The sequence below is a fragment of the Anomalospiza imberbis genome, unplaced genomic scaffold, assembly GCF_031753505.1.
Source record: "Anomalospiza imberbis isolate Cuckoo-Finch-1a 21T00152 unplaced genomic scaffold, ASM3175350v1 scaffold_61, whole genome shotgun sequence".
Classification (NCBI taxonomy): Eukaryota; Metazoa; Chordata; class Aves; order Passeriformes; family Viduidae; genus Anomalospiza; species Anomalospiza imberbis.
In genome coordinates, this window is record NW_027100224.1 from 383,354 (window position 1) to 407,541 (window position 24,188).

A 24,188-nucleotide genomic window follows, 5' to 3' on the forward strand; every position below is an offset into this window, starting at 1 on the left:
GGTCCCCTCTCGGTTCCCCCGGCTTGGCAGGGCCCGCCGCGCCCCGCGCTGTCCCCCCCCGCGGCGGCAGCATGGTGCGCGCCGGCTCCCCCCGCGCGGTGGTCGGCGCCGCCCCGTTCCCGCCGCTCGTTTCCGCGCGAAGCCGCTCCCGGTCCCGCCGAGCCGGGCCCCGAGCGCGGCCCCGATCCCGGCCCCGATCCGGGCCCCGAGCCCGCCCCGCGCCCCCCGCCCGGCCCCCGCCCCGCTCCCGATGCCGGCCCGCGCCGCGCCGCTGCCGCCGGCCCCGCTGCCCGCCGAGCTGCGCCGACGGTGAGTCCCGGCCGGGAGACGGGAGTGAGGCCCCCCTCTCACAGCCCACAGAGCCCCTCACAGACCTCAGAGCCCCCCACAGACCTCAGAGTCTCTCACCGCCCTTAGAGCCCCTCACAGCCCCTCACAGACCTCAGAGCCCCTCACAGACCTCAGAGCCCCTCACAGACCTCAGAATCTCTCACCGCCCTTAGAGCCCCTCACAGCCCCTCACAGAACTCAGAGCCCCTCACAGCCTTCAGAATCTCTCACCGCCCTTAGAGCCCCTCACAGCCCCTCACAGAACTCAGAGCCCCTCACAGCTCCTCAGAGCCTCTCACAGCCCACAGAGCCCCTCACAGCCCCTCACAGACCTCAGAGCCCCTCACAGACCTCAGAGCCTCTCACAGCCTTCACAGCTCATCAGAGCCCCTCAGAGCCCCTCACAGACCTCAGAGCCCCTCACAGACCTCAGAGTCTCTCACCGCCCTTAGAGCCCCTCACAGCCCCTCACGGAACTCAGAGCCCCCCAGAGCCCCTCACAGCCCCTCACAGACCTCAGAGCCCCTCACAGAACTCAGAGCCCCTCACAGCCTTCACAGCTCATCAGAGCCCCTCAGAGCCCCTCAGAGCTCCTCACAGCTCTCAGAGCCCCTCACAGAACTCAGAGCCCCTCACAGCTTTTAGAGCCCCTCAGAGCCCCTCACAGCCTTCACAGCTCATCAGAGCCCCTCAGAGCCCCTCACAGCTCTCAGAGCCCCTCACAGCTCTCACCACCCCTCAGAGCCCCTCAGGGTGGGCCCAGAGCCCACCCAGGGAGGGCTGAAGGCCACCAGGATGGGCTGAGACCCCTCAGCCTGGCCATTGTCACCCCCCATGGCACTGACCCCCGCCTCAGCCCCGTCGCTGACACCCCCCGGGGTGGGCTGAGGGCCACCAGCCCTGGCATTGATGCCCCCCATGGCACTGACCCCCCGCCTCAGCCCCGTCACTGACCCCCCAACACCACCCTGACCCCCCAAGACCGGGCTGTCACCCCTGCCCCGGCGTCACCCTGCGCTGACAGATCCCCCCAATCCCCCCAAAATTACCTTGACACCCCCCCCCCAGGACTGCCCCGATACCCCTGGACCCCTCAAAATTACCCTGCTCCCCTCACCTCTGCAGTGACCCCCCCCATATTTTGGGGACCCCCCCTCCAGCCCTGGACCCCCAACCCACCCCTCCCCCAGTTTGGGGGTGCCCACGTGGCTCCGGCCGGGTCCCCCCCAGCTTTGTCCCCACCCCAGGGATTTTTGGGGTGGGAGAGGTGGCACATTTTGGGGTGATCCTGGTGGGAATTGTCACTGTCCCCCCCAAAAATCCCTCCTGTGCCCCCAGCCCGGGCAGGAAGGGGGGCCCCAAACCCCTCCCCCGCTTCCGGTGCGGTGCCCGCGCTGTCCCCAAGGTCCCCGTGGCCGTCCCCAAACCCGGGGGAGCCCCCAGAATCCCCCGGAGACCCCCAAAACCCCCCAGATCCTGCGGGAAAAGGGAAGTGGGGGTGGCACCGGAGCAGTGCTGGGATGGGACACAGGGACAGGGGGGTCTGGGGGGTGGCATGGGGACAGGAGCCACTCCTGGGGGGCAGGAGCCATCCCGGAGGGGACGGGAGCCATCCCAGAGGGGACGGGAGCCATCCCGGAGGGGACAGGAGCCATCCCAGAAGGGACAGGAGCCACTCCTGGGGAACAGGAGCCATCCTGGAGGGGACAGGAGCCATCCCAGAGGGCACAGGAGCCATCCCAGAGGAGACGGGAGCCGTCCCAGAGAGGATGGGAGCCATCCCAGAAGGGACAGGAGCCATCCCGGAGGGGACAGGAGCCATCCTGGGGGGCAGGAGCCATCCCGGAGGGGACAGGAGCCACTCCTGGGGAACAGGAGCCATCCTGGAGGGGACAGGAGCCACTCCTGGAGGGGACAGGAGCCATCCCAGAGGGGACGGGAGCCACTCCTGGGGAACAGGAGCCATCCTGGAGGGGACAGGAGCCACTCCTGGAGGGGACAGGAGCCATCCCGGAGGGGACAGAAGCCATCCCAGAAGGGACAGGAGCCACTTCTGGGGAGCAGGAGCCATCCCGGAGGGGACAGGAGCCACTCCTGGAGGGGACGGGAGCCATCCTGCAGGGTCCCATCCCAAATCCCAGTGGATGGGGCGTTCCCAAGGAATGGCTGTGGCACCTGAGGGGTCCTGACCTGGGTCGTGACCCCTGTCCCGACCCCATCCCGGGGGTCCTGACCCCAGTCCCGGGGTTCTGACCCCAATCCCCATTGTTCTGACCCCAATTCTGATGGTTCTGACCCCAATCCCCATTGTTCTGACCCCAATCCTGGTGGTTCTGACCCCAATCCTGGGGTCCTGACCCCAATCCAAGGGTTCTGACCCCAATCCCGGGGTTCTGACCCCAATCCCCATTGTTCTGACCCCAATTCTGATGGTTCTGACCCCAATCCCGGGGTTCTGACCCCAATCCCGGGGTTCTGACCCTAGTCCTGATGGTTCTGACCCCAATCCCGATGATTCTGACCCCAATCCTGATGGTTCTGACCCCAATCCCGGGCTCCTGTCCCCAATCCCGGCATTCCCGAGGGTCCCAGCCCCACATCTCGGTGGATGGGGACATTCCCGGTGGCACCAGAGGTGTCCCTGCCCCCCCTCCCCCCCCATCCCCTGGAATTCCCCCATTCCCGGCCCATCGGTGGCTCTGTCCCCTCTGGAGCCACCCCGCCGTGTCCCTTTGTCCCCTCCCTTGGTGTCCCCCTCCCCGGTGACCCCGGCTCTGCCCCCCCAGGCTGCAGGACTTGGAGCGGGATGAGGAGAACCTGGGAGAGAAGGTGAGTCCCGGAATGTCCCCGGTGTCACCTGCGCTGTCCCTGTGTCCCCCTGTGTCCCCACAGGAAGTGTCCCCTCTGTGCCCCACAGTGTCCCCACGCTGTCCCCTCCATCCTCTGTCCCCTGTGCCCTCACGCTGTCCCCTGTGTCCCCACGCTGTCCCCTCCATCCTCTGTCCCCTGTGTCCCCTCCGTTCTCTCTGTCCCCACACTGTCCCCTCAGTCACTTTGTCCTCAGTGTCCCCTCCATTGCTTCCTTCCTCTTGGTCCGCTCTGTCCCCTCCCTCCCTTCTGTCCCCACGGTGTCCCCAGTGTCCCCACGGTGTCCCCAGTGTCCCTGCCATGTCCCCAGTGTCCCCACGGTGTCCCCAGGAGAGCATCCAGGAGAAGCTGAGCCTCTTCCACAGCTTCCTGCCCCCGATGTCCTCACCGTGTCCCCTCCATCCCCAGTGTCCCCAGCCTGTCCCTGCTGTCCCCACGCTGCCCCCAATGTCCCTGTGGTGTCCCCAATGTCCCTGATGTCCCCAGGAGAGTGTCCAGGAGAAGCTGAGCCTCATCCATGGCTTCCTGCAGGCCGAGGTGCAGCTGCAGCTCAGCGAGCTCGAGGCCAAACTGCGCCGCAAGGAGCTCTCCGAGGTGAGACCCCAAAACCTGGTATCCGGGATAAAACACCTGGGATTGGGGTAAAACACTCGGAAAACCCCAGGAAGACACTGGGATTTGGGGTAGAGCACCCAGGAAACTCCAGGAAAACATTAGGATTTGGGATAAAACACCCAGAAAACACCGAGATTTGGGATAAAACACTGGGATTGGGGATAAAACACCTGGAAAATCCTGGGAAAACTCTGGCATTTGTAATAAAACATTGAGATTGGGGATAAAACATCAGGATTTGGGATAGAGCCCCAGGAAACCGGGAAAACCCCGGGATTCTGGCTCAGCCCCCACTTTCCCTGTGGGATTTGGGATCCCACCCTGGGATTTGGGCTCAGCCCCCACATTCCTGGTGGGATTTGGGCTCAGCCCTCCCTTTCCCTGTGGGATTTGGGATCATACCCCGGGAAAACCCCAGGATTTGGGCTCAGCCCTCCCTTTCCCTGTGGGATTTGGGCTCAGTCCCCATTTCCCTGTGGGATTTGGGATCCCACCCTGGGATTTGGGCTCAGCCCCCACTTTCCCTGTGGGATTTGGGATCCCACCCTGGGATTCGGGCTCAGCCCCAGCCGCTCCCCTCCCAGGAGCGCTACCTGGCCAAGGTGAAGGCGCTGCTGCACCAGGAGCTCTCGGCCCCCAATGGCTCCGGGGGCCCCAACCCCAACGGGTGCCCCGGGAACGGCGCCTACGGCAGCGACGAGGACGAGGACGGCGCCATGGAGCTCGAGGAGGGGGTGGCAGCGTCCTCGTCCCCGTCCTGCTCCGGGCCTGCTGCGCAGGCACGGAAATCCCGCAGGAGCCGTTCCAACGGGGACGCCAAAAGTAAGGATTTGGGGTTTCGGGTTTTTTTTGGGGTGTGAAGAGGGGGAGAACCTTGGGGAAGGTTTGGGGTGGGGCAGTTGCCATTGGGATGGAGAGGGGGGATGCCTCGGGAAGGGTTTTGGGGTGTCGTGGGCTTGGGGTGTGACAATTCCTATTGGGATCAAGAACTGGGATCCCCTTGGGAAGGGTTTTGGGGTGTCGTGGGCTTGGGGTGTGACAATTCCCATTGGGATCAAGAACTGGGATCCCCTTGGGAAGGGTTTTGGGGTGTCGTGGGCTTGGGGTGTGACAATTCCCATTGGGATCAAGAACTGGGATCCCCTTGGGAAGGGTTTTGGGGTGTCGTGGGCTTGGGGTGTGACAATTCCCATTGGGATCAAGAACTGGGATCCCCTTGGGAAGGGTTTTGGGGTCTCCTGACTTTGGAGTGCAATGATTCTCACTGGGATACCCTTGGGAAGAGTTTTGGGGTCTCCTGGTTTTGGGGTGTGACAATTCCCATTGGGCTCAAGAAGCGAGATCCTCTTGGGAAAGGTTTTGGGGTCTCCTCGCCATGGAATGTGACAATTCCCGTTGGGATTGAGGGCTGGGATCACCTTGGGAAGGGTTTTAGGGTCTCCTGGCCTTGGGGTGTGACAGTTCCCATTGGGATTTGGGATCCATCGTGGTTTTCCCGCAGAGTCTCCGGCCAGCTCCCGTGTCACCCGCAGCTCCGGCCGGCAGCCGTCCATCCTTAGCTTCCTGTCCAAAGGGTCAGTGGGAAGGGTCACCCTCCTCTTCCTCATCCCACCACCCCAAACCCTTCCCGTTCCCCCAAAAAACCCATCCCGGCTCGATCCCGCAGATCCAACAAGCGGAAATCGGAGGAGGTCAACGGGGAGGCGAAGCCGGAGCTGATGAACGTGGAGAAGGAGGAGGAGGAGCTGGAGGAGAAGGTTGGTGGTGACATCCCAGACCTGTCGCGGGTTGGTTTTGGGGTGATGTCCAAGGATTTTGGTCAGTGGTGACATCCAAGACGTGTCATGGGTTGGTTTTGGGGTGATTTCCCAGGATTTTCGTCAGTGGTGACATCCTGGAGCTGTCCTGGGTCCTTTTTGTGGTGATTTCCCAGGATTTTGCTCTGTTGTGACATCCTAGACCTTTCCTGGGTCCTTTTTGTGGTGATTTCCCAGGATTTTGCTCTGTTGTGACATCCTAGACCTTTCCTGGGTCCTTTTTGTGGTGATTTCCCAGGATTTTGCTCTGTTGTGACATCCTAGACCTTTCCTGGGTCATTTTTGGGGTGATTTCCCAGGATTTTGCTCTGTTGTGACATCCTAGACCTTTCCTGGGTCCTTTTTGGGGTGATTTCCCAGGATTTTGCTCTGTTGTGACATCCTAGACCTTTCCTGGGTCATTTTTGGGGTGATTTCCCAGGATTTTGCTCTGTTGTGACATCCAGGGGGATTTCCTGTGATTTTGGCCATGCTGGGATTGCATTTTTCTGCTCCTTTTCCCATTTTTTTTGGCCTTTTTCTCCAGGATCAAGATGAGAAAAGGATGAAAATGGAAACCAAAGATGGGTGAGGAAAAGCGGGGACGTTCCTGGCCGGAGCCGTGTCCTGGTGACGGTGACAATGACAACAATGACGTCACTGCTCTGTCCTCATCCCAGGATTTCATTTTTCCCTCCCAGGTCGGAAATCAAAGACGAGATCCCTCAGGTTAAAATCACTGCTTCTGCTAAAGTAAGTCCCTCCTCATTCCAGCTTTTTTTGGGATTTCTTAATCCCTTAAATCTCCTGAATTTTCGGGCTTTCTGGAACGAGTTGATTATTCCAAAGGCTGGATTATCCTATGGGAATAAAAACCCATTTCCAGCCCGTTCAGCTTCTCAAAACCCAACAGCTGGGGCTGGTTCTGATGGGAAACCCTGGATTTTGCCAAAATCCGGGATAATTCCGGGAATAACTTTGGGAAAAGCTGACTCTCCCTCCCCCTCTCCTGCAGACCACCCCCCCAAAATGCCTCGACTGCCGGCAGTACCTGGATGACCCCGACCTCAAATTCTTCCAAGGGGACCCCGACGACGCCGTAAGGGATCCAAACCCTCCTTCCCCGAGCTCGGGAAAAGCAGGAACGTCCATTAATCCCATTTTTGGGTTTTTTCCCCCCAAATCCAGCTGGAGGAGCCGGAGATGCTGACGGACGAGCGCTTGTCCATCTTCGACGCCAACGAGGACGGCTTCGAGAGCTACGAGGACCTCCCCCAGCACAAAGTCACCTCCTTCAGGTGAGACCCCGGGGGGATTCCCTCTGGAATTCCCTCTGGAATCGTGTCCCACCCCCTCTGTGTCCCCCGGCAGCGTTTATGACAAGAGGGGACATCTTTGTCCCTTCGACACCGGCCTCATCGAGAGGAACATCGAGCTCTACTTCAGCGGCGTCGTCAAACCCATCTACGACGACAACCCCTGCCTGGACGGTGAGGAAACGCCCGGAATTCCGGGGGATTTCGGGATTCCCACGTGGGAATTGTCCGGATTTTTTTGGCTCGGCAGGTGGGGTGAGAGCCAAGAAGTTGGGGCCCATCAACGCCTGGTGGATCACGGGCTTCGACGGCGGGGAGAAGGCGCTGATCGGCTTCAGCACAGGTGAGGAGGGGCTTTGAGGGGAGTTTTGGGGAATTTTGGGTTGGTTTTGGGTTATTTTGGGCTGTTATTGAGTGTTTTCGGGGGGACGGTTTCAGGGTTTTTGCTCTTCCCCTCCTTTTTCTCCCTCTTTCTTTTCCTCACTTTTTACCCCTTTTCTCCTGTTTTTTTTCATTTTCTTTTCTCTCTTTTTCTCCCTTTCCTGCTTCTTTCTTCTTTCATTTTCCTGGTCTTTCTTTTTTCTTTTTTTTTATATTTTCTCTTTTTCTTTTTTCTCTTTGCCCCATCTTTTCTCTGATTTTTCTCTTCTTTGTCTTTCTTCGTGTTCTTTTTATCTTTTTCCTTTTTTCTGCTCTTTTCCCTTTTATTTTTTTTTCTCTTTTCCTTCATCTTTCTTTTTTCACTTTCCTTATCTTCTCTCCTTTTTTCTGCTGTCTTCCCTTTTATTTTCTTTTTTCCTTCTTTTCTTTCCTCTTCTCCTTTTTCCTCCTACTTCCCGCTCTTTCCCTCTGTTTTGTTTCTTCCCCTTTTTTCCTTCCCTTTTCCCTTCTTTTTCCCTTTATTTTTTCTCTCTTTCCTTCTCTTTTCTTTTCCCTTCTCCATTTTCCTCCTCTTCCCCTTCCCCCCCCCATTTTTTCCCCAAAATCCCACAATTTTGGGGCCGTTCCCAGCCTTTGCCGACTACATCCTGATGGAGCCGAGCGAGGAGTACGCGCCCACCTTCGCGCTGATGCAGGAGAAGATCTACATGAGCAAGATCGTGGTGGAGTTCCTGCAGAACAACCGCCACGTCAGCTACGAGGACCTGCTCAACAAGATCGAGGTGACAGTGCCACCGCGGTGTCAGCTGCCTGTGGTGTCACCTCCTTGTGGTGTCACCTCCCCGTGGTGTCACCTCCCCGTGGTGTCACCTCCCCACGGTGTCACTTCCCCGCGGTGTCACCTCCCCACGGTGTCACCTCCCCACGGTGTCACTTCCCCGTGGTGTCACCTCCCCGTGGTGTCACCTCCCCACGGTGTCACTTCCCCGCGGTGTCACCTCCCCGTGGTGTCACCTCCCCACGGTGTCACCTCCCTGTGGTGTCACCTCCCTGTGGTGTCACCTCCCCATCTTGGGGACAATTCCCCCATGGAAGAGATGGGATGGGGTCAGCAGGAGGAGGTGGTGGTGGTGGGATGATGGTGGTGGTTGTGGAGGTGGCACCTGCTCAACAAGATCGAGGTGACAGTGCCACTGTGGTCATCCCCAACCATTCCAAACCATTCCCAACCATTCCAAATCATCTCAACCCTTCCCAACCATTCCCCACCTTGGTGACCCTTGGAATGGGCGATCTGGAGAGGGGTCAGCGACCATCCCCAACCATCCTCAACCATCCTCAACCATCCTCAACCATCCCCAACCATTCCAAACCATCTCAACCTTGGAGACCCTTGGAATGGGTGATCTGGAGAGGGGTCAGTGACCATCCCTAGCCATTCCAAACCATTCCCAACCATCCCCAACCCTTCCCAAACTCCCCCAGACCACGGTGCCGCCGGCGGGGCTCAACTTCAACCGTTTCACGGAGGACTCGCTGCTGCGCCACGCCCAGTTCGTGGTGGAGCAGGTGGAGAGCTACGACGAGGCCGGCGACAGCGACGAGCCCCCGGTGCTCATTACGCCCTGCATGAGGGACCTCATCAAGCTGGCCGGCGTCACCCTGGGCAAGAGGTGAGGGCTGGGGGCAAAACCAAAATCGGGAAAATCTGACCAAAATCTGGGTTTGGGCTCTGGGGTCTCAATATTGGGGAAATCTGCCCAAAATTGGAGACTCTCATGCCGGGCATGAGGGATCTCATCAAGCTGGTGACCCTGGGCAAGAGGTGAGGTTTGGGGGTAAAAACGCCAAAATCGGGAAAATGTGACCAAAATTTGGGAAGTGGGACCTCAAAAGTAAGAGAATTTGCCCAAAATTGGGGAGGTTTGGGTTCTGCTCCACAAAATTGGGAGAATCCAACCAAAATTGGGGAAACTTCCCAATACTGGAAAGGATTTGGGTTCAGTGGCATGAGAAGTGCTGGGAATCAGAGCAGAAACCCTCCCAAAATTGGGAAGCTCTTCCCAAAATTGGGCAAACCCAAACCTGGTACTGCTCCATGGGGAGAAGAACGCTGTGTTGGGTCCCCAGAATCCGTCCACACCCTTTGGGGACCTCACCTGGCACGTGTGGGGGTCCCTTGGGTGTCCCTGGGGTGGTGACCCCGTCCCCGGGCGTGGCCTGAGCGCTGTCCCCGTGCCGCAGGCGAGCCGTGCGGCGCCAGGCCATCCGCCACCCCACGCGCATCGACAAGGACAAGGGTCCCACCAAGGCCACCACCACCAAGCTGGTGTACCTCATCTTCGACACCTTCTTCTCGGAGCAGATCGAGAAGGACGAGCGCGAGGAGGACAAGGAGAACGCCACCAAACGCCGGCGCTGCGGCGTCTGCGAGGTGACCGAGGGTCGCTGGTGGCGGCGCCCGGCAGTAGGGTGGGGATGGGTTTGGGCGGTTGGTGTTGGAGGGTCTTCCAACCTTGGTCAACATCAATGTCACGGGTTGGGTTGGTTGGTCTTGAAGCTCTTTTGTGGTCTTGAAGGACTCCCAGTGTTGGCCAACATCAACATCATGGGTTGGGTTCGTTGGTCTTGAAGGTCTCTTCCAGTCTTGGTCAAGATCACCTCCCTGGGTTGGGTTGGCTGATCTCGGGGAGCCTTCCAGTCTTGGTCAATGTTTTTGTCATAGGTTGGGTTGGGCTGATGTTGGAGAGCTTTTCCAGCCTTTGTCAACATCAGTGTCATGGGTTGGGTTGGTTGGTTTTGGAAGGTCTTCCAACCTTGGTCAACATCAACATCATGACTTGGGTTGAGCTGATCTTGGAGGACTCTTCCAACCTGGATCAAACAACCCCAACCTCCCATCCTGGTCGCTCCATGGAGCCCTTCCTGTGCCCGGGGAGCATTCCCGGTGTCACCGGTGTCCCCTGTGCCCGGGGAGCGTTCCCGGTGTCACCGGTGTCACCTGTCCCGTGCCAGGTGTGCCAGCAGCCCGAGTGTGGCAAGTGCAAGGCGTGCCAGAACATGGTCAAGTTCGGGGGCAGCGGCCGCAGCAAGCAGGCGTGTCTGCAGAGGAGGTGGGTGGTCCTGTCCCAAACGTCCTTGTCCCCAAACCCTGCTGTCCCTATCCCCGAGCTCCCGGTGACGTTCCCGGTGACGTCCCAGGTGTCCCAACCTGGCGGTGCGGGAGGCGGACGAGGACGAGGAGGTTGATGACAACATCCCCGAGATGCCCTCGCCCAAGAAGATGCTCCAGGGCCGCAAGAAGAAGCAGAACAAGAGCCGGATCTCCTGGGTCGGGGAGCCCATCAAGGTGAGGCACCTGGGCAGGTGAGGGGGGCCTGGAAAGCCGAGGGGGCTTGGCAAGGTGAGGGCATCTGGCAAGGTGCGGGGAACCCATCCAGGTGAGGGGAACCCATCCAGGTGAGGGGAACCCATCCAGGTGAGGCCAGAGTTGGATCTCATGGATGGGGGAACCCATCCAGGTGAGGGGAACCCATCCAGGTGAGGGGAACCCATCCAGGTGAGGCCAGAGTTGGATCTCATGGATGGGGGAACCCATCCAGGTGAGGGAAACCCATCCAGGTGAGGGGAACCCATCCAGGTGAGGCCAGAGTTGGATCTCATGGATGGGGGAACCCATCCAGGTGAGGGGAACCCATCCAGGTGTGACCAGAGTTGGCTCTTAGGGGTAAGGAAACCCATCCTCGTGAGGGTCCCATCCAGGTGAGGGCCCCATCCAGGTGAGGGCCCCATCCAGGTGAGGCCAGAGTTGGATCTCATGGATGGGGGAACTCAACCAGGTGAGGGGAACCCATCCAGGTGAGGAAACCTATCAAGGTGAGACCAAAGTTGGGTTTTGTGGATGAGGGAACCCATCCAGGTGAGGGGAACCCATCCAGGTGAGGTCAGAGTTGGATCTCATGGATGGGGGAACCCAACCAAGTGAGGGGAACCCATCCAGGTGAAGCCAGAGTTGGATCTCATGGATGGGGGAACCCATCCATGTGAGGGGAACCCATCCAGGTGAGGGCCCCATCCAGGTGAGGCCGGTACCTGTAACCACCCCGGTGCCCTGGCAGAGCGACGGCAAGAAGGATTATTACCAACGCGTCTGCATCGACTCCGAGACCCTGGAGGTGGGCGACTGCGTGTCCGTGAGCCCCGACGACCCCACCAAGCCCCTCTACCTGGCCAGGTGGGTTCTCCATGTTCCCACAGGGGTGGGGACACGGGGACAACCCACCGAGACCCTCCACCTGGCCAGGTGGGTTCTTCATTCTCCGATGGGCTGGGGACAGGGGATGTCCCTGATGATCCCACCAAGCCAGGTGGGTTCTCCATTCTCCCATGGGGTTGGGGACATGGGGACATCCCCAATGATCCCACCAAGCCAGGTGGGTTCTCCATTCTCCCAAGGGTTGGGGACAGGGGACATCCCCAATGATCCCACCAAGCCAGGTGGGTTCTCCATTTTGCCGTGGGGTTGGGGACACGGGGACATCCCCTCTCACACCGCGGCGCCCCTCAGGGTGACGGCCATGTGGGAGGACAGCGGTGGCCAGATGTTCCACGCCCACTGGTTCTGCCCGGGCTCGGACACCGTCCTGGGAGCCACCTCGGACCCTCTGGAGCTGTTCCTGGTGGACGAGTGCGAGGACATGCAGCTCTCCTACATCCACGGCAAGGTCAACGTCATCTACAAGGCGCCCTCGGACAACTGGGCCATGGAGGTGGGGACAGCGCCGCAGCGTCCGGCCGGTGCCGGTCAGCGTGGCCGATCCCGGCCACCCCGGTGGTTTTGTCCTTCAGGGGGGGCTGGACACGGAGATGAAGATGGTGGAGGACGACGGGAGGACCTACTTCTACCAGATGTGGTACGACCAGGAGTACGCGCGCTTCGAGAGCCCGCCCGCCACGCAGCCCACCGAGGACAACAAGTACAAGTCAGTTTTTGGCTGGAAAAACTGGAATTTTGGGTTCTTCCCACCCCAAAAAATGGATTTGTTTTGGAGAACCTGGTGGTGTTCCAGCAGGTTCTGCATGAGCTGCGCACGCCTGGACGAGGTGAGGCACAAGGAGATCCCCAAGGTGGCCGAGCCGCTGGAGGAGGCTGACGGCAAGTTGTTCTACGCCGTGGCCACCAAGAACGGCGTCCAGTACCGGGTCGGGGACGGCGTCTACCTGCTGCCGGACGCCTTCTCCTTTAGGTAGGTTTGGAGATCGCATCTTTGAGGTGGGATTTTGGGATTTTTGGGTTTTCCCACCTGTAAATGAAGGTCTGATGTCCTGAATTTCCGGAAGTTGTGCATAAAAATCACCCTGGTTTTGGTTTTCTGTTGGTTCAGTTGAGAGGTGGCTCTGGTGGGATGATCCTGGTGCTGTGTTTTGGGGGGTGAATTGGAATTTGGGAATTGCAGGATCAGAGAATTAAAGTTGGGAGGTCCCTCTAAGACCCTGAGTTCCAAATTTTAACCTAGTTTTGGGGAATAAATTGGAATTATGGAATTAAGGCTCTAAAACTTCTCGAAGATCTCTTAATTCCAACTCTTAACCCAACTTTTGACCAAAAAAATGGAATCAAGGCTGGAAAACCCTTCCAAGACCCCTTAATTCTAAATCTTCACCCAAGTTTTGGTGGATAAATTGGAATTATGGAACCAGTTAAGGTTAGGAGACCCCACCAAGATCCTTGAATTCCAAATCTTCACCCAACTTTTGGTGAATAAATTGGAATCAAGGATGGAAAACCTCTCCAAGATCCTTCCATTCCCAATCTTCACCCAACTTTTGGTGGACAAATCAGACTCAAGGCTGGAAAACCCCTCCAAGACACCCCCAAGCTCCACGTCCCGACGTTTTTTGGGACGCTTTTCCCGATTTTCCCAGCGTGAAGCCAGCCAGCCCGGCCAAGAGGCCCAAGAAGGAGGCGGTGGACGAGGAGCTGCACCCCGAGCACTACCGGAAGTACTCGGAGTACATCAAGGGCAGCAACCTGGACGCGCCCGACCCGTTCCGCGTGGGCCGCATCAAGAGCATCTTCTGCAGCCTGCGCGGCAACGGCAAACCCAACGAGGCCGACATCAAGCTCAGCATCTACAAGTTCTACAGGTGCCAAATTCAGGGGTTTTTGGGGGGGGTTTGGGGGGCTGGGAAGGTTTGGAGTTGGTGGTGAAAGCAGGGCTTGATCTGGTGGCCCAAAACTTTGGAGGTTCTTGGTTGACTTCCCAACTTGGATAATCCTTGGAAAAACTCTCACAAATCTGGGAGGATTGTCCTAAACTTGGTGAGGCTGGTTGGCCTCAACATCAGGAATTTTGTCCCTATATCCGTGAGGGTTTGGGCTCAGTGGCCCCAAAATTGGGAAAACTCTCCCAAAATTGATGAGGATTTGGGGTCGGTGGCATGAGCAGTGCTGGGGATTGGGGTAGAAATCCACGGACTCGGATGACCCTGATGGGACATCTTTGGACGTTTTTGGATGTCTTGAGATGCCTTTGGACTTCTTCGGATGTCTTTGGATCTTTTTGGGTATCTTTGGGTATTTTGGGACATTTTTGGATGTCTTGAGATGCCTTTGGACTTCTTTGGACTTCTTCGGATCTCGTGGGAGGTCTTTGGACATCTTGGGATGTTTTTGGACATCTCTGGATGCCTCAAGCTCCCTTAAAACCCCTTTTTCCTCAATCCACTCCCTATCCCACCTCCAATCTTTCCTCCATCCCACCCAAAAACCCTCAAACCCCCCAAAATCCCCTCTCCAATCCCCAACACCACCAAGAAGAGGACCCACCTCGGTTTTTTCCCCCCTAATCCCGGCGCTTTTCTGGGAATTTCCAGGCCCGAGAACACCCACAAGTCCACGAAGGCGAGCTACCACGCCGACATCAACCTCCTCTACTGGAGCGACGAGGAGGCCACCGTGGAGTTCCGGGCGGTCCAGGGCCGCTGCTCCGTGGTCTATGGCGAGGACCTGACCGAGAGCATCCAGGACTACTCGGCCGGTGGCCTGGACCGCTTCTACTTCCTGGAGGTGAGGGAATGGGAATTCCGGGAATTCCAGGGTGGGAGGAGGAGTCTGGAGACACCAGGGATGGAGCAAAGTGGGGGGTTCTGGTGTCTCCAGGTGGGTTTTCTATGGAGGGCTTGGATTTGGGGCCGGTTCCGAGATTTTGGGGAGCAAATCTTGGGTGCTAAACTGGGTTTTCAAGGATCTGGATGAGTTCCTGGAGGTCTGAATGAGTTCCTGGGGGTCTGGAAGAGTTCCTGGAGGTCTGGAGACCCCAGGGATGAACCAAAGTTGGGGTTTTCCATGGAGGACTTGGATTTGGGGCCAATTCCAGCATTTTAGGGAATAAATCTTGCCGGATGAGTTCCTGGAGGTCCGGAATTGTCCTTGGAGGATCTGAATGAGTTCCTGGGGACTCTGCATGTGTCCCTGGGGTTCTGCTGTCACAGAATCAGGGAACCATTCCCTGATTCCATCAGGATTTTGGTAATTCCGGGGCCATTCCTGAGCTGGAAAAGCTCCTTGTGTCCAATCCCAAATCCTGGATTTTTGGGGTTTTTCTTCCAGGCTTACAACGCCAAAACCAAGAGCTTTGAGGATCCTCCCAACCACGCCCGGAGCTCTGGGAACAAAGGGAAGGGGAAGGGGAAAGGGAAAGGTGAGGCTGGAAAAGGTGGAAGAAGGGTGGGAAAAGGGCAGAAAAAGGGATGGGAAAAAGGGCAGGGAAGGGTGGGAAAAAGGGCAGAAAAAGGGTGGAGAAGGGGTGGAAAATGGGTGGCAAAGGGGATGGAAAATGGGGTGGAAAAGAGGTGGGAAAGTTGCTAGAAATGGGGCAGAAAATGGGTAAAAAAGGGGCAGAAAATGGGTAAAAAAGCAGCGGAAAAGGGTCTGGGAGGTGATGGATTACCAGAGGAGGAGGAGGAGGAAGAGGAGGACCAGGGCATGAGGAGGAGGAAGAGCAGGGACTGACCCGTCCCTGGCCGGGATTTTGGCAGGGAAGGGCAAAGGGAAGGCGGCGAGCACGGAGCAGAGCGAGCAGGAGCCGGCCAAGCTCCAGGTGCCCAAGCTGAGGACGCTGGACGTGTTCTCCGGCTGTGGGGGCCTCTCCGAGGGCTTCCACCAGGCAGGTGAGGTCCAGCTCGTGGAGCTGGGGCATGGATGGGCTTGGAAAAGGCCTTGGGCGTCGGCAAATCTGCTGGACGTTGGCAGTGCCCGGCCCTGGCCATTCCCACCCAGTTCTGGCCAGTTCCAGTGTCCAGCCCTGACCATTCCCGGTGTCCATTCCGGACCATTCCCTCCCAACTCTGATCATTCCCACCCAACTGTGGTCATTCCCACCCATCCCTGACCATTTCCACCCACCCCTGGCCATTCCCAGTGCCCAACACTGACCATTCCCACCCATCCCTGACCATCCCTGACCATTCCCACCCATCCCTGGCCATCCCTGACCATTCCCACCCATCTCTGGCCATCCCTGACCATTCCCACCCATCCCTGACCATCCCTGACCATTCCCACCCATCCCTGGCCATCCCTGACCATTCCCACCCATCCCTGACCATCCCTGACCATTCCCACCCATCCCTGACCATCCCTGACCATTCCCACCCATCCCTGACCATCCCTGACCATTCCCACCCATCCCTGACCATCCCTGACCATTCCCACCCAACCCTGGCCATTCCCAGTGCCCATCCCTGACCACTCCCACCCAGCCCTGACCATTCCCAGTGTCCGTTCCTGACCATTCCCACCCAACTGTGGTCATTCCTGACTATCCCTGGCCATTCCTGACCATCCCTGCCCATCCCGGCCGTGCCCGCAGGAGTCTCGGAGACGCTCTGGGCCATCGAGATGTGGGAGCCGGCGGCGCAGGCGTTCCGGCTCAACAACCCCGGCACCACGGTGTTCACCGAGGACTGCAACGTCCTCCTCAAGCTGGTCATGGCCGGCGAGAAAACCAATTCCTTGGGCCAGAAACTGCCCCAGAAAGGCGACGTGGAGATGCTCTGTGGTGGCCCCCCATGTCAGGGCTTCAGCGGCATGAACCGCTTCAACTCCCGCACCTACTCCAAGTTCAAGAACTCCCTGGTGGTCTCCTTCCTCAGGTGGGTGCGGAGGGGATTCTTGGGAGGTCAGAACCCATCTGGTGTCCCCTCATGGGTGTGGAGGGGATTTTTTGGGTTAAGGTCTTGTCCAGTGTCCCCTGGTGGGTGTGGAGAGGATTTTTTGGGGTGATGGAGGGGATTTTTGGGGTGAGACCCCATCTGGTGTCCCCTCGTGAGGTTGGAGGGCTTTTTGGGAGGTGAGAACCCATCCGGTGTCCCCTGGCCACGCCGACGTCCCGCTGTCCCTGCAGTTACTGCGATTATTACCGGCCGCGCTTCTTCCTGCTGGAGAACGTCCGGAATTTCGTGTCCTTCAAGAGGTCCATGGTGCTCAAGCTGACCCTGCGCTGCCTGGTGCGCATGGGCTACCAGTGCACCTTCGGAGTGCTCCAGGTAGGCTCTCCAGGGCTGCTTTTGGGGGAAAAAAACCCTTTTTTGGCACCCCAAGAAACGTTGGTTGTGTCGCTCCTTGGGGACGTTCCCAAAGGAGTTGTCAGTTGGGAATTGGCCCATTCCCAGTTGGTCCTTCAAAGGGGGAATTGACTCCTTGGGTGGCTCTGGAGACATTCCCAGAGGGGACAGGTTCTCCAAAGGAGGAATTGACTCCTTGGGTGGCTCTGGAGACATTCCCAGAGGGGACAGGTTCTCCAAAGGAGGAATTGACTCCTTGGGTGGCTCTGGGGACATTCCCAGAGGGGACAGGTTCTCCAAAGGAGGAATTGACTCCTTGGGTGGCTTTGGGGACATTCCCACACTGTCCCTCAGGAATTGTCCCTTCCAAAGGAGGAACTGTCCCCTCTGGTGGCTCTGGGGACATTCCCACCCTGTCCCTCAGGAATTGTCCCCTCCAAAGGAGGAACTGTCCCCTCTGGTGGCTCTTTGGACATTCCCATCTCCACCAAGTCTCCACATGGCCATGGCCACCAGAGTTCCCCTAGGAACCGAACCCTCCAAAGGAGGAGCTGTCCCTACGGGTGGCTCTGGGTCCGTGCCCAGCTCGGTGAGGGCCTCACCGGGGGTTGTCCCCGCAGGCCGGGCAGTACGGCGTGGCGCAGACGCGGCGCCGCGCCATCGTGCTGGCGGCGGCGCCGGGCGAGAAGCTGCCCATGTTCCCCGAGCCCCTGCACGTGTTCGCCCCCCGCGCCTGCCAGCTCAGCGTCGTGGTGGACGACAAGAAGTTCGTCAGCAACATCACCCGGTGAGATCCCGGGAATTCCGGCCGGGAATTCCGCTTTCGCGGTAGTTCGGCAGTAGTTTCGCGGGCAGTTCGGCATGCGGGGATTCCCAGTTGGGAATTCTGTGTTGGGAATTTGGCACTCGGGGATTCCGGTTTGGCAATTCCATAGTTGGGGATTCTCTGCTGGGAACTTGGTGTTGGGAATTCGGCACTTGGGAATTTGGTGTTGGGAATTCGGCACTCGGGAATTGGGTGTCGGGAACTGGGTGTTGGGAATTCGGGTTTGGCAATTCGGCACTTGGAGATTCCAGTTTGGGAATTCCGAGCTGGGAATTGGGTGTTGGGAATTCGGCACTCAGGGATCCAGTTTGGCAATTCGGCACTTGGAGATTCTGGTTGGGGAATTCGGTGTTGGGAATTCTGTGTTGGGAGTTCGGCGTTGGGAATTCGGCACTTGGGAATTCGGTGTTGGGGATTTCAAGTTGGGAATTTGAAGCTGGGAATTCGGTGTTGGGAATTTGGTGTCAGGACATTCGGCGTTGGGAATTCCGAGTCGGGAATTTTGGTGTTGGGAATTCCGAGTTGTGGATTTCAAATTGGGAATTCTGAGTTGGGAATTCAGCACTGGGAATTCTGTGTTGGAAACTGTCAGAATTTCCATGTTGGGAATTCAACACTGGGAATTTGGGGTTGGGAATTCGGTATCAGGAATTCCATATTGGGAATTCGGCATCGGGAATTCAATGCCAGGAATTCCTTGTTGGGGATTTGGCATCAGAAATTTGGCACTGGGAGTTCCGAGTCAGGAATTCCAAGTCGGGAATTCCGAGTTGGGAGTTCCAAGTTGGGAATTCCAAGTTGGGAGATTTCCCAGTTGGGAGTTTTCCCAGTTGGGAATTCTGAGTTGGGAGTTCCAAGTCAGAAGTTCCGAGTCGGGAATTCCGAGTTGGGAGTTCCGAGTTGGGAATTCTCTCCCCCGCAGGACGTACTCGGGCCCGTTCCGCACCATCACGGTGCGGGACACGATGTCGGACCTGCCGGAGATCCGGAACGGCGCCTCGGCGCTGGAGATCTCCTACAACGGCGAGCCCCAGTCGTGGTTCCAGCGCCAGATCCGCGGCTCCCAGTACCAGCCCATCCTCAGGGATCACATCTGCAAGGTGGGAATGGGACACCCCGGATCCACCAGATCCCAGCGGAGCGGCCCCGTGGCTTCCGGGGTGGCCATGCCCAAAATTGAGACGGGGAAGCTGCTGGGAACTGGTGGGAATGGTGGATTTGGGAATGGTGGAGGTGCTGGGAATGGTAGGGATTTTAGGAATGGTGGATGTCTTGGGAATGGTGATTTTGGGAATTGGTGGAGGTTTTGGGAACATGTGGAGGTGTTGGGAATGGTAGAGCCACTGGGAGCCTGGTGGGACCACTAGGATCCCTTGGGATTGTCCATTGTCCCATTGTCCATTGTCCACTGGGAGCCTGGTGGGACCACTGGGATCTGGTGGATCCCTTGGGAACCAGTGAATCCACTGGGAGCCGCCTCTCCCCACCCCTCCCCTGAACACCAACCATCGCCTGGTGGTGTCCAGTGTCTACTGGTGGTGTCCAACGTCCCCCAGTGGTGCCCAACATCTCCTGGTGGTGCCCAACAACCCCCGGTGGTGTCCAACATCTCCCGGTGGTGTCCAACATCTCCTGGTGGTGCCCAACAAACCCCGGTGGTGTCCAACGTCCCCCAGTGGTGCCCAACATCTCCTGGTGGTGTCCAGTGTCTACTGGTGGTGTCCAACATCCCCCAGTGGTGTCCAACATCTCCCGGTGGTGCCCAACATCTCCTGGTGGTGCCCAACAACCCCCGGTGGTGTCCAACGTCCCCTGGTGGTGTCCAACATCTCCTGGTGGTGTCCAGTGTCTACTGGTGGTGTCCAACGTCCCCCGGTGGTGTCCAACATCTCCTGGTGGTGTCCAACATCCCCTGGTGGTGTCCATCATCCCCTGGTGGTGTCCAACATCCCCTGATAGTGTCCAACATCCCCTGGTGGTGCCCATCATCCCCTGGTGGTACCCAACAACCCCTGGCGGTGCCCAACGTCCCCCGTTGTCCCTCGCGGCGCCCCTCCCGGCCCGCGGTGACGCCGGGCTGGCCGCGGCAGGACATGAGCGCGCTGGTGGCAGCGCGGATGCGGCACATCCCGCTGGCGCCCGGCTCCGACTGGCGGGACCTGCCCAACATCGAGGTGCGGCTCTCGGACGGCACCACCACCAGGAAGCTGCGCTACACCCACCACGAGCGCAAGAACGGCCGCAGCAGCTCCGGCGCCCTGCGCGGCGTCTGCTCCTGCGCCGAAGGTGGGTGGTGGACCTCCATAAACATGTCCCCGGGTGGGTGGGCGTTGCCGTTCTCCCGAAATTCCGTGGGGTTTTTTTTTGGCGTTTCCCAGGGAAGCCGTGTGACCCGGCCGACCGGCAGTTCAACACCCTCATCCCGTGGTGCCATCCCGCACACCGGCAACCGGCACAACCACTGGGCCGGGCTCTACGGGCGCCTGGAGTGGGACGGCTTCTTCAGCACCACCGTCACCAACCCCGAGCCCATGGGCAAGCAGGTGGGGGCGGGGAACCGTGGGCGTGGCCAGCGGGTGGGGTTGGTGGTGGTGTCCAGTGGTCATCGTTGTCCCAGCCCTTGGGTGGGGTTGGTGGTGGTGACCGATGGCCACCATGTCCCAACCCTTGATGGTGGCCAATGGTCATCGTTGTCCCAACAGTTGGGTGGGTTGCTTGGTGGTGACCAGTGGCCAATGTGTCCCAGTGGTTGGGAGTGATGGTCTCCAATGTCCACCACGTTGGGTGTGATGGTCTCCAATGTCCACCACGTTGGGTGTGATGGTCTCCAATGTCCACCACGTTGGGTGTGATGGTCTCCAGTGTCCACCATGTTGGGTGTGATGGTCTCCAGTGTCCACCACGTTGGGTGTGATGGTCTCCAATGTCCACCACGTTGGGAGTGATGGTCTCCAATGTCCACCACGTTGGGTGTGATGGTCTCCAATGTCCACCACGTTGGGTGTGATGGTCTCCAGTGTCCACCATGTTGGGTGTGATGGTCTCCAGTGTCCACCACGTTGGGTGTGATGGTCTCCAATGGCCACCATGTTGGGTGTGATGGTCTCCAACAGACACCACGTTGGGTGTGATGGTCTCCAATGTCCACCACGTTGGGTGTGATGGTCTCCAACAGACACCACGTTGGATGTGATGGTCTCCAGTGGCCAGCATGTCCCAACGGTGGTCGTTGCAGGGCCGGGTGCTGCACCCCGAGCAGCACCGCGTGGTCAGCGTGCGGGAATGCGCTCGCTCCCAAGGCTTCCCGGACACCTTCCGGCTCTTCGGGAACATCCTGGACAAGCACAGACAGGTCGGTGGCCCCAGCACGGTGGCATGGAGCCGGTGTCCCCTTGTCCCCATTGTCCCTTTGTCCCACTGTCCCCTTCTCTTACGATTGTCCCTTGTCCCATTGTCCTTTGTCCATTGTTCCGTTGTCTTGTCCCATGTCCCTCTGTCCCTTTGTCCCTCTGTCCTATGTCCCTCTGTCCCCTGTCCCTTTGTCCTCATCCCATGTTCCCTGTCCCTCTGTCCCCTGTCCCTCTGTCCCTCTGTCCCCATCCCATGTCCCTCTGTCCCTCTGTCCCCATCCCATGTCCCCTCTGTCCCTCTGTCCCCTGTCCCTCTGTCCCCATCCCATGTCCCTCTGTCCCTCTGTCCCCTGTCCCTCTGTCCCTCTGTCCCCTGTCCCTCTGTCCCCATCCCATGTCCCTCTGTCCCTCTGTCCCCTGTCCCTCTGTCCCCATCCCCTGTCCCTCTGTCCCCATCCCCATGTCCCTCCGTCCCTCTGTCCCCTGTCCCTCTGTCCCCATCCCATGTCCCTCTGTCCCTCTGTCCCCTGTCCCTCTCTCTGTCCCCTGTCCCTCTGTCCCCATCCCCTGTCCCCCTGTCTCTCTGTCCCCTGTCCCTCTGTCCCCATCCCCTGTCCCTCTGTCCCCATCCCCATGTCCCTCTGTCCCCATCCCCATGTCCCTCTGTCCCTCTGTCCCCTGTCCCTCTGTCCCCATCCCCTGTCCCTCTCTCTGTCCCTGTCCCTCTGTCCCCATCCCATGTCCCTCTGTCCCTCTGTCCCCTCTGTCCCTCTGTCCCCTGTCCCTCTGTCCCCATCCCCTGTCCCTCTGTCCCTCTGTCCCCTGTCCCTCTGTCCCCATCCTCTGTCCCTCTGTCCCCTGTCCCTCTGTCCCCATCCCATGTCCCTCTGTCCCCAGGTGGGCAATGCGGTGCCACCTCCCCTGGCCAAGGCCATCGGGCTGGAGATCAAGGCCTGCGCTGTGGCCAAAGTGCGCCAGGACACGGCCGGTGAGTGAGTGACCGCTGAGTGACCACCCTCGTGTCCCCACGGTGTCCCCGTGGTGTCACCACAAAGTCCCCACGGGTGTCCCCGTGGTGTCACCCCAATGTCCCCATGGTGTCACCACAATGTCCCCATGGTGTCACCCCAATGTCCCCATGGTGTCACCACATTGTCCCCATGGTGTCACCACAATGTCCCCATGGTGTCCCCATGGTGTCACCACATTGTCCCCATGGTGTCACCACAATGTCCCCATGGTGTCCCCATGGTGTCACCACAAAGTCCCCATGGTGTCACCACAATGTCTCCACGGTGTCCCCATGGTGTCACCACAATGTCCCCACGGTGTCCCCATGGTGTTACCACAAAGTCCCCATGGTGTCCCCACGGTGTCACCCCAATGTCCCCATGGTGTCACCCCAATGTCCTCATGGTGTCACCCCAATGTCCCCATGGTGTCCCACTGTCCCCTCACTATCACTGCCCCCGTTGTCCCCTCGGTGTCCCCGTTGTCCCCGTTGTCCCCACACTGTCCCCGCTGTCCCCTCACTGCCACTGTCCCCGTTGTCCCGCTGTCCCCGCGGTGTCCCTGTTGTCCCCTCAGTGTCCCCCCGCTGTCCCTGCGCTGTCCCCTCACTGTCACTGCCCCCCGCTGTCCCCTCACTGTCCCCGTTGTCCCGCAGGTGCCTGAGGTGTCCCCGTTGTCCCCGTTGTCCCCCCGCTGTCCCCTCACTGTCCCCGTTGTCCCCGCGCTGTCCCCGCTGTCCCCTCACTGTCCCCGTTGTCCCCGCGTTGTCCCCGCTGTCCCCTCACTGTCCCGTTGTCCCGCAGGTGCCCGCGGTGTCCCCCGTTGTCCCCTCGGTGTCCCCGTTGTCCCCTCACTGTCCCCGCTGTCCCCTCACTGTCCCCGTTGTCCCCCCGCTGTCCCCACTGTCCCCGCTGTCCCCTCACTGTCCCGTTGTCCCGCAGGTGCCCGCAGTGTCCCCGCTGTCCCCGTGGTGTCCCCGTTGTCCCCGTTGTCCCCGCTGTCCCCTCACTGTCCCCGTTGTCCCCCCGCTGTCCCCCGCGGTGTCCCCGTTGTCCCCTCGGTGTCCCCGTTGTCCCCGTTGTCCCCGCTGTCCCCTCACTGTCCCCGTTGTCCTGCAGGTGCCCGCGGGTGTCCCCGTTGTCCCGCGGTGTCCCGTTGTCCCCCCGCTGTCCCCACTGTCCCCGCTGTCCCCTCACTGTCCCCGCTGTCCCGCAGGTGCCCGCGCTGTCCCCGTTGTCCCCGTGGTGTCCCCGTTGTCCCCATGCTGTCCCCACACTGTCCCCTCACTGTCCCCGCTGTCCCGCAGGTGCCCGCGGTGTCCCTGTTGTCCCCCGCGCTGTCCCCGCTGTCCCCGCGGTGTCCCCGTTGTCCCCGTTGTCCCATGCTGTCCCCACACTGTCCCCTCACTGTCCCCGCTGTCCCGCAGGTGCCCGCGCTGTCCCGGTCCCCGCCGGAGCCGATGGAAGCGGCCCGCCTGAGCCCCGGCCCGGAGAGCCCGGGGGTGACGGGGGGGGCTCGGCTCCTTTGGGGATACTTCGGCTTTTGCTCTGCTTTGAGTTGCCTTTTTGCCTTTTTTTCCCTTTTTTGCCTTTTTTCCCTTTTTTGCCTTTTTTCCCCTTTTTTGCCTTTTCCCTTTTTTTTTTTTCTTTTTTCCTCCCTTTTTTTTCCTCCCTTTCCCTCTGTTTTTTTTCTATTTTTTCTCTCTCTCCCCTCCCTTTTTTATTTTTCCCCCTTCTTTATATCCCTTGCTTTCTTTCTCCTATTTTTCCGCCTTTTTTCCCTTTTTCTTCTTCCTTCTTTAACCCCTTATTTTCGCCTTCGTTTTTAATTTTTTTTTCCTTCTTTTTCCTCTATTTTTTTTTCCTGGATTTTTTCTGGCTTTCCTTCTCCTTCTTTTTAAAAACTTTTTTTTTTTATTTTCCCACTTTACCTTTTGTTTCTTTTTATATTATTTTTTTTTTAATTTCCCTCCCTCCATGCTCTCTGTGCTGCTCCAACCTCCTCTCAACCCCCTCAGGGCCCGGCCCCGCTCCCCCGTTTTTATCGCATTGTACCGAACCCTCCGCGGCCGCTTTGTACAAGGTGGAACTCGATACTTTATGTAGTTTTTATATGTTGTAATATTTCT

At 58.9% G+C, this 24,188-nt stretch overlaps 1 protein-coding gene across 1 annotated transcript; it reads left to right on the top strand.

The window, feature by feature from the left end:
• Positions 1–99: 99 nt before the first annotated feature.
• DNMT1 (DNA methyltransferase 1) lies at positions 100–23,553 on the top strand. Its single transcript, XM_068178811.1, has 34 exons — positions 100–309; positions 3,117–3,159; positions 3,685–3,792; positions 4,398–4,635; positions 5,315–5,387; positions 5,480–5,570; positions 6,157–6,197; positions 6,311–6,362; positions 6,625–6,708; positions 6,798–6,907; positions 6,981–7,099; positions 7,176–7,268; positions 7,937–8,088; positions 8,792–8,979; positions 9,551–9,740; positions 10,322–10,419; positions 10,508–10,655; positions 11,425–11,540; positions 11,874–12,075; positions 12,155–12,288; positions 12,379–12,552; positions 13,232–13,453; positions 14,183–14,375; positions 14,919–15,009; positions 15,347–15,478; positions 16,180–16,462; positions 16,714–16,855; positions 17,494–17,660; positions 18,622–18,799; positions 19,790–19,985; positions 20,078–20,242; positions 20,935–21,051; positions 21,947–22,037; positions 23,487–23,553. Exons 1-34 carry the CDS (start codon positions 251–253, stop codon positions 23,536–23,538), a joined length of 4,542 nt encoding a protein of 1,513 aa, XP_068034912.1. The 5' UTR covers positions 100–250; the 3' UTR covers positions 23,539–23,553.
• Positions 23,554–24,188: the final 635 nt, after the last annotated feature.